We start from the raw sequence: 9257 nt of genomic DNA, 5'->3' as shown, positions 1-9257 counted from the left end.
CTTGCTTTTGGACCCCTTCCCAGGAGAGATGGGTAGTGGGGTTCCTCCTTGTCATCTTGGCTTGTGCCCTGCAAGTGGTGTTGGGCTACAGTGCCTGCATTGATGTTGCTTCTGCACCAACATTACCTTCACCTTCCTGTAACAAGAAGCATCCTGTCAGTCCTCTGCTTTTTGGGCCATGGAGCTGCTTCACTGCCTTTCTGTCGTTCTATTGTCTTTATGCACATTGTGTCGCTGGGCATAGTTCCTCTCTTCACATCAGCCTTCTGCTATGGCTGAGAGTGCAGTTTCTCCTCACCTTGCAATGTTTCCTCTTTTGGTTCTTTTTCCAAACAAAGCAACATCATCACTGTTTCTAGATTTATTTTCTGTGGTAGACATTCAAGCTTGGTCTGCCTTGTTTGTGGAAGGATCTGGACAGCTAGTAAAGTGCCTGGTAGGGTTAACAGCATGGAAATAAAACAGGAGTTATGAAGCTGAGGCAACTTTCTTGAAACTTTGTCTGCTTAAAATTTGTATCCTGTCAGGAGCTTTAAGATATCAACGAGTGACAGACATGTTTGTACGTTCAGTCAAAGTGCACCAGCTCTTCTGTGGAGGGTCCTCAGCAAAACTAAAGGCAGACTTATGGCCTGCTTCTTGTTCTTCTGAAAGTCTGGTCTATGAGTCAAGTTACAGCACAGTTACTCAATACAGACTTTATTAAAATTTTGAGATTTTTTTCATTAAACAAGTGAAAATCCCTGAAAAATTTATAAGATGTAACAAACTGATTATAGCATTTGATGGAGTGTGCTGATTTAATGTAAATTAAATAGTCAATTAAGATAAGCTGAGAGTTCCTATGCTTTCTTGCATGAAATAGACTAAACTGGTTTGAAAAAAATTGTCGTAGCTAAACTGCATCCAACTCTAGACAGGCCCTTAGTGTTAAAACTACAGCCAGATAATAAACCTAAATAAATGACAGTAATTAAAAAAAAAACACCAACAGAGAAAAGAGCTGCTGTTTTGTCCTATGGAGGCAGTAAAAATTAAACAATTGTAAAAATAGAAATGTGGATATAAAAAGCAGATGTAAGATGAAAGGTGTTTGTTAATATGCAAGCTGATATTTTGTATTGTACACTGATTGAAGTTCAAACTCTTAAAATATTTGCAGATTGAATTGTGATGCCTGCCTTTAAACTGTTTGCTGCCAGAGTTGTGAGTATTGATTTTTGAACTGTGGTAGTGTGACGTAAATTCATCCTTCTTGAGGATTTCACTACTCCTAGAATAACCTTGCATTAAGAATATCTCTATTTTGTTAATATATATTAGAATAATCTTGATTATGTAGTTTGCATACAGTAGTTCTGGATACAGTAGCTTGTGTGCATAAGCAAATACATGTGTGTGTCACTTTCTGTCTGGGTTAGTTTGGAACTGCTCAAGTCAGTGTTAGAGGTGTTGTATCACTACTGCTTCATTGGACATGTCTCCTGAAGCAAGGCTGCCCTGGAGGGCTGGGCTCTCAGAGGAGCAGGGGTGGTGGTTCATCTCAGCTGCTAATGTGGTATTTTGATGTGGCAGTGCAGTGATGTGCAGCGAAGTCATGTGAGCCAGTCCAGGGGTTCATTACCGCATGTCGTTCTGTAAATATGTAACTCACTACGTGATCATTTCCACTCCTTGAAACTTTCTTTTGAATCCAGGACTGGGTTATGAGCAGAGATTATTTGTGTAACAGGAGGCAAGATTGGTGGGAGGACTCTTAGGCTGTTTTCTGGGAGTTTAACACTAAAATGTTCCAATTCACCCTTTAGAGTGAGGCATAACTTATACCCTCAAAAAGACTTTCTACATTTCCTTAGTTATGTCATTTCCTCCTTTTAAGTAGAAGCTACAGCAGATAATAAAATAAACTTTCCTTCATGCAAATAATAGTACTCTCAAGCTGTAGGGTCTGGCTCCAGTGCCAGCAGTTCTGTTAGAGACCAATGGAAGGAACTTTTAAATTTAAATAGCATGGGTGCTGCCTCTTTTTCTTCCATTTCCTTTTCTGCAGGTGGAAGAAGGAGTTTCAGCAAGCAAAGCCTATGGCTTATTCTCAACTCCTTTGCTAAGATTCCCCATGATGTTCAGCAAATCTCTGCTCTTCTTGACATAGCTCCCGAAAAATAATTCGAGGAAATCATACTGCACTTCCTGATTAGCCTAGCAGTTAGGAATAATCCTGGGATTACTAAACTGAACTATACCACCTTTCTTATAGGCCATTTCTCTGGCTTTAGGCTACAGCAAGTCATGTAGCCAAATAAATGTTATTTCGACTCTGTCTTGTATCTACGTAAATAGGAGTTAATGAGTTGCTGCATCTCATGGTTAGCTTGTGATGTGGAGGTCTCCAGGGGGAGGATGAGGAGAGGCTGCTGTGGAAAGTCCCCAGCTGTTGCTAGGCAGCACTGCGTTTTAGCTTTCCCATCCGAAAGTCTGCAACTCAAGTTTGGCAAGGAAAGGGAAAAACTGAGGGATGGAAAACCATACAAAGATGTTTGATTTACGTCTTGTAAAGCATGGCTTTACTGTGCTGCACAGAGAGCATGTGGCTACAAGTGAGGTGGAAGCAATTTGATTAAATAGAATAATATTTGATAACTTGTCTTCTATTTATTCATTCTCAGCTGCAAGATCATGTGTCTGGCTTGCTCTCTGTCTCTCCCTCTGTTTTGTCTCTTACAATGATCTTGGACCCTTGCAGTGAAGCTGGAAGAGTGCAACACAAGTGGTCTTTCTCCACTTTCAATCCTAACTGGAAGCAGGAAAATGCAGCAGTTCCAGACACCTTCCTCTGCTGATATCTGTACTCCAGTTTTACAGCCTGTGAATGAGAGGATGATATGTTTTCCTTTTACTACTAAGTCCATCAAGAGATACACCAGAGATCACTATTCCCTAACTAAAATTGTTACTTAGGGCATCATGCTTGTGCTGGGTAGTGCACCCTTTTTGAACTGTAGCAATAGTGCAGATTGTGGTAAGATCATAGAATGGTTTGGGATGGAAAGGACCTTAAAGATCATCTAGTTCAAATTGCCCCCTGCCATGGGCAGAGAAACCTCCCACTAGACCAGGTTGCTCAAAGCTCCATCTAACCTGGCCTTGAACACTTCCAGGGATGGGCCATCTACAACCTAATTGGGCAACCTCTTCCAGTGTCTCACCATCTTCACACTAAGCAATTTCTTCTTAATATCTAATTTAAATCTCCCTTCTTTCAGTTTGAAACCATTCCCTCTTAACCTACTACTACATGCCCTTGTAAAACGTCCCTCCCCAGCTTTCCTGTAGGCACCTTTCAGGTACTCGTGTGATTAAAACTCATCACAACAGCATCACTAAAAAAGCACCTCTGTTTTCTGCTGGAAGCATCAGACTTGGGATACAGCTGAGCACTTTAATTCCTATTGGCAGAATCTGGCTGGTTGTCCATCCACCCACAGACTAGTTCTAACTTTTCAGTCAGTCTTTGTCATCATCCTGTAATTGCTGTCTCTGTTTTTCTTCCCTATGTGTTTTAAGAGAAGGCCAGGATTAGTAAATTTAAAGTCTTGCTGCCTCTGTTAACTTGTAGTTGGGAAAGAATGTCTTTTGTTGCACCCTAATAGAGTCATGGGGGATCTGTGGATGGGACCTTGTTTTGCACTGGACCCTGCTGGACTGCACTGGAAGGTGTCATACTTGTTCCCTGGCTGACAGAGTTGTATTTAAAGATAGTATTGCCCTTTCAGCAGAGGATTCCATGGTGCTACTGAGACACTGTGGAATTTGGTGTCACAGCATTGCAGCATCCTTGGGAGTTCATTCAAGTACCCCTGTAAAGCTCAGCTTTACACAGCATAGAGAAGCTGAGTCTCACCTGAAGTGACACAGCCTGCAGTCAAGTGGGATGCAGTGGGATATGTTCCACAGCACTCTTCCCTTGAAGACTCGGGCTTGAAATCAGTTCTGATTCTCATTTTCATTGCTTGGCCCTACTCTGTCTTGCACATTTTATCCCAGCAGCAGGCTTGTGGCTTGAGCTATGTAGCTTACCTTTCCTCATCCCCACCAGCCAACATTTCACACTAGTCTTGAAGAAAAGCTTATAGAGAGATCAAAACTCTGCATGACCTCACAAGTCCTCACTTTGCCCGTTCCTGCACCCCTGGGGTTTGTCAGCCCCACCAAGGTCTCTCTTTTCCTTCTGTCTTTTTCACTGTGTGGTTGTAGGGGGTCTTAAGAAAGGCAATAACCTCACAGTAAATACCAGCCTTACAATAACTGCCTTGCAGCCTGGCTGGGAACGGAGCCCTGCGTTGTTTTATAGGAATTCCTGGAGAATTACTTGTTTAGTTGGACAGCACAGGCTTGGGTTAGTCGAGTTCAGCAATTCCCTTTGTCTCCTTCTACATGTTTTCTGCAAAGACCTGTTTGGTCTTTTAGGTTAGAAACCTCGCTGCTGCACTGACAAGGCAGCCTGTGCTGCTAGGTCAGATCTGGGGCTGACAAATTGGGCTGGTATTGAGCCCTTTGCTGAATAACAAAGACAGCATTAGCACCTTATAGTGGCCTTCCAGTACTTGAAGGGGGCCTACAGGAAAGCTGGGGAGGGGCTTTTCATCAGAGAAGATAGTGATAGGACAAGGGGTAATGGTTTTCAACTGAGAGAGGGGAGATTTAGGTTAGATGTTAGGAACAAATTCTTCACAATAAGGGTGGTGAGGAACTGGAATAGGTTGCCCAGGGAGGTTGTTGATGCCCCGTCCCTGGAGGTTTTTAAGGCCATGTTGGATGAGGTTTTGTGCCACCTGGTCTAGTGGTAAGGGTCCCTGCTCATGGCAGGGGGTTGGAACTCAATGATCTTTAAGGTCCCTTCCAACCTTAATGATTCTACAATTCACCTGTTAAAGGATTAAGAAAAAATGCTCAAAATCCTTGCAGCACCTCCCTTCTCCCCCCATGCATGCTTGGACAGTGAAATACACTTTCCTCAGGCCCTGAACTGCCCATGTACACTTAGTGCAGAGCCTCTCTCTCTTCCAGGCATGTAAGTGGGCTGTGACTATGCTGAGGGCTGGATTTTAGATCCAAGAGGCTGGTGTGTGTAGTAATGGTGAGTGGGTCTCCAACCCCCTCTCCACGTTTTTTCCAGCTGTGTGGATTGGCATTGCAAAGTCTTGTTCATGGGGTGTAGAATGACAGAAGGTGGTAGAGGAATGGGACGACTTCTTCTATCCCCTGGCAGTACTTTCTACTTGATGTATAATTATAAATATTTTTACCTGAGCACCATGTTTGGTTTTGTTTTATTTCTTCTTAGTTTTTTGAGGGTTGTTTGTGACTTTGGGGGAATTTTAATCTTTTTGAGTTTCCAGTGCTCTCTTTACTGTATTACTTTTATCTTCTCTTCTATTGGAAAATGCAGGAAGACAACAAACAAAAGGAGAGAGGAAGTAGAAAGGTCTCACTACTTACTGTCAATATTGGTAAGATGGTGGCATGTCTTTCCACAGGTAGTCTGTGTTAAGAACTTAATCTGAAAAACATCCAGTTGTTTTGTTAGTGTGTGTGTATGTAAGTGTTTTCCCACACTTCACACAGCTTTCCAACTGGAAAAGGATAGAGCTTGGAAAATCTATTTTTTTCTTTCAAAACATGATGGAGAAGTTTCTTCCTGACATGCCTCTACCACCAAGGTTTTCACTGAAAAATGTAGTTGAAGTATTTTTAATGGAAAAACTGTTTGCTCTTGAAGCCTCGTTTTTCCACTTAGGAGTCATTTTCTGGATTTTTTTTTAAGGGGAAAGAATGGTTTTATTCACTTGCCAACTTTCAAAGTACTGCCTCAGAACAAGGAAACTCACCTGTTTATTTCTCTAGTTACACAGAGTAATTGTTGTAGTATAACCTGTTTATTAGGTTGTGTGGTTCATATGTTATGGCAACTTTAATGGCTCTTTACAGTATATGGCAGAGGGATTTAGGACTAGGGGCAGGTGCTTTTTACCTTGGGTTTTAATTTTTTTAAAAAATAAGCATAATTAAAATAACTTATGGGAATATCCACATTTACATTAGACTATTTTTTTTTCTTCCTAAGAGGAAGAAATTCACCTGCTTCAGGTCAGAGTCTAACCACTAATTGACAGAAATTAGGAAGAAACTTCCTTTTAGGCAGTTGTTCCATCTCTTTCTCTGTGGACTTCCTGTATGTTCTTTCAAAGCCCAGGGTTATCAGCCACTACCAAAAGACTCTGTGCAGGTTGGATGAAACAGTCTCAGATTAGGATGCTCACTTGATGGCCGCCTCTGATAATTCTTAGTCTTTCATATCTCACTTAACCACCCATCCATCTTGTTTGCTAGTAAATGTTGATGAAAAGAGACTTCCTACAACCTCTCTCTCTGTTCCTTCCTGCTACTGCTACTAATCCCTGGATTCTACTTCTCTTTCAGAAGATGCTGCTCAAGAAGAATTGTGGAGTGAAGACTAGAGTTATTAAAATTCGTGTAAGTTGCCCTTTTCTGGTGCTTTTCTTTCATCTCTCCACACATCTGTGGTGATTCTCTTTGAACATCTATGCCCAGAAAATTATTTCTGGAGGCTTCCTGTGGCTTTATCAGCTGCATATCAGAAGTTGCTAGTTTGTAGTATAGACCGTAGCTGGAACTTAGGTTAGGTACTGACAAGGCTAATAATATATTGACTTTTCCATTTTGGAGACTATGGATTCAAAACTTCCTTGGAGTGAAAGTCTACATCCCCTGCTGTGAGCTCAGACAGTTATGTGTAGATGTTCTGTAGGGTGTCATTTGGATCCTTCCTGACCAAGGGAAATGCTGATCTGAGGTAACATGTAGTATTAGGTATGTGTGAGAAATACTGGTGGATAGCTGTGGAAGAGGGACCATACCTGCATGGTGCACTGGCATCTGCAGAGCTGTATGGGATGAGGGGATGGATGACGGCAGATGCAAGATGGCTTTGTCGCTGGGATGACACTTCACTCTCTCAGCATCTCCCATTCTTGAGCTCACACGTGCCTAGCAAGGCTAGGTTTGCTCAACTCTCCTGCTTGTATTCTGTGTGGTCTGCACCTCTGAGTCTTTGTCTCTGGTTTCCCATCCTCTGACTCTTCAGCCAACCCATCTCCTTTGTGGCTACCTTGGCTCTCTTTCAGTAAGTGCTGTATGGTGCTGCGGGAGATGGGTGGATGACCTTGCACGCTGCAGCCAAAGAAAGTGCTTCAGTCCATTGAGCCATAGGATCCCCCACGTGTTTGTGATACACGGGTGAAGAAAACTTACATCCTCTGTGATGAAACTGCTACTATCTCTGCAGTAATTACAGCCTTGCAAGAGGGATGAATGGCAGACCAAGATCCTTCAATGTCTACACCTTGCCCAGCAGGAAGTAGGACCAATGCCTTTGTGAACCCAGAAGTGCTACTGTTTCTGCCCATGCTGTTGGGTCCCTCTGCCTATCACTGCTTTGTGGGTGAATTTTGTATTTGAGAGGAGGACCAGGTAGAGCTTGCTAGAATCTTATGCAGGGCTGGACAGTATTTCTCCATCTCTTTATATGCTTTCTGCCAGGGTACTTCAGTGCTGTCTTTCAGCAGCCCCACAATGACCTGATAGTTCTGATTGTACAATTAATCCTGATCTGTTACGTATTTTCTTGTGCTCTCGCCTGGATTGTTTTCAGTAGCTGTCTCCTTCTGTGCCCTGTGAGCTCTCCCCAGACTGTGCCTGTCCTTCAGACCTACTGACAGTCTAATCCTGCTGCAGTTTTGGTGCAAATTGTTTATCTCCTTCCTTTATGCCTGCCTCACGTGATTGTGCTGTTTTTCCTGGGTGTCCCTGGACTGCAGCTATTTTCAGTGTTGCTTTGTGGCAGTCCCCCTGTCCCTGGTGTTTCAGCAATACCTCAGTGGGGTGGTTTCTCCTGACATCTTGAGCCCATTATTGCGCCTTACTTGTGTGCCCCTGGAGGATCTGGGAGGCAGAATTATCCCTTTGCTCCCTACTGGGCCTGTGTCAGCTCACACTAAAATAAACAGCACAAACCGAGAGCATACATTTCTGACAGATGGCACAGAATCCATGCTTTTCTGGTCAACCTTGCTAAGCTGGGACAGTGCATCTCTACCTGAGGTGCTCCTGTGGTTTCCATGACAATAGCATATGATACTTCACAGTCTCTTGTTGATCTGTCATGGTGGCAGAGCTGTTAGGTAATGGATGTTTTTTGTTTCCATTTTTCAAATCATAGCAACTGCCCACTTTTGAGTACCTAACTTAGAAAGGAGGCAGCTGGTCCCTGGCAGAATACCTTGCTGAGGGGTCTCAACTCTTGAAGCAGCTGAGAAAGGTCAGTACCTCTGAAGGGTCATCCTGGGTTCCCATCATACAAAGGGAAACCTCAGTCCAGCCAGTAAGACATGTTTGGCACAGGGTTCCTTCTCAGTGTTGCTCAGCAGCAGGACAAGAGGTGATGGGCACAAGTTGAAACAAAATGATATTGAGGTTGCCTAGAGAAATTGTGGAGTTTCTATCCATAGAGATATTAAAAACATGCCAGGGCATGTTCTTGGGCAACGTGCTCTTGTTGACCCTGCTCTGAGGTGGGAAGTTGAACGAGACCATCTCTAGAGATGCCTGCCAACCTCAATGGTTCTGTGATGTCTGGCTTTTGCACAGCGCTCAGTATTGGAGTCAGAGCCCACCAGGGATCTTAATTCACTTGGGAAGGCTATCCTGAGGCCCTACTGAATGTGACCTTTTGCAAAGGGTGATAGCAGGAGGCAAGGTGAGAGGCTTGATTTTCTCTTGCTGAGGGTCTGGTGACACAGGTTCAGTGTTGGTACTTTGCCATTGTGGTAAGGGTGGAAGAAATGAAGACAGCTCTCATAGCAGCACATGAGTTGATGAGCTGTTACAGGAGGAACCCAGCAACTGTCTGCATGTCTGAACAGGAAGCATCACCATGTGAACCAAGGCTTGTGCCACTGTAACCCTGAGAAGCCCTGGTGCACAAGCGCTTCTGTTTCAGCATACGTAAAGAATGTGCAGCCACTTTCTGAACTGAGGTGGGCAACAACTTCCAGTGTACAACTGGATGGAGATGCAGTGAGGGGACTGATCTGAGGAGCAGGTAGGCTAACTGATGGTGTATGCCAGGGGTTTTAAGCAAGAAGGTCTGCTTTCTCCCCTCCTTTCTCCTCCTGCTG

General features: G+C 43.6%; 1 protein-coding gene across 1 annotated transcript in view; it reads left to right on the top strand.

The window, feature by feature from the left end:
* LOC104388002 overlaps positions 1–9257 on the top strand; it is a 58480-nt gene that overhangs the window by 38859 nt on the left and 10364 nt on the right. The window contains exon 4 of the mRNA XM_009996808.1: positions 6481–6534. Coding sequence (XP_009995110.1) covers positions 6481–6534 — 54 coding nt within the window. The remainder of the gene's footprint in view (positions 1–6480; positions 6535–9257) is intronic.

The sequence above is a fragment of the Chaetura pelagica genome, unplaced genomic scaffold, assembly GCF_000747805.2.
Source record: "Chaetura pelagica isolate M959 unplaced genomic scaffold, ChaPel_1.0 scaffold14, whole genome shotgun sequence".
In the NCBI taxonomy this organism is placed as follows: domain Eukaryota; kingdom Metazoa; phylum Chordata; class Aves; order Apodiformes; family Apodidae; genus Chaetura; species Chaetura pelagica.
Note: the sequence above shows the minus strand (reverse complement) of the source record. Positions and strands in the feature narration are given on the sequence as shown.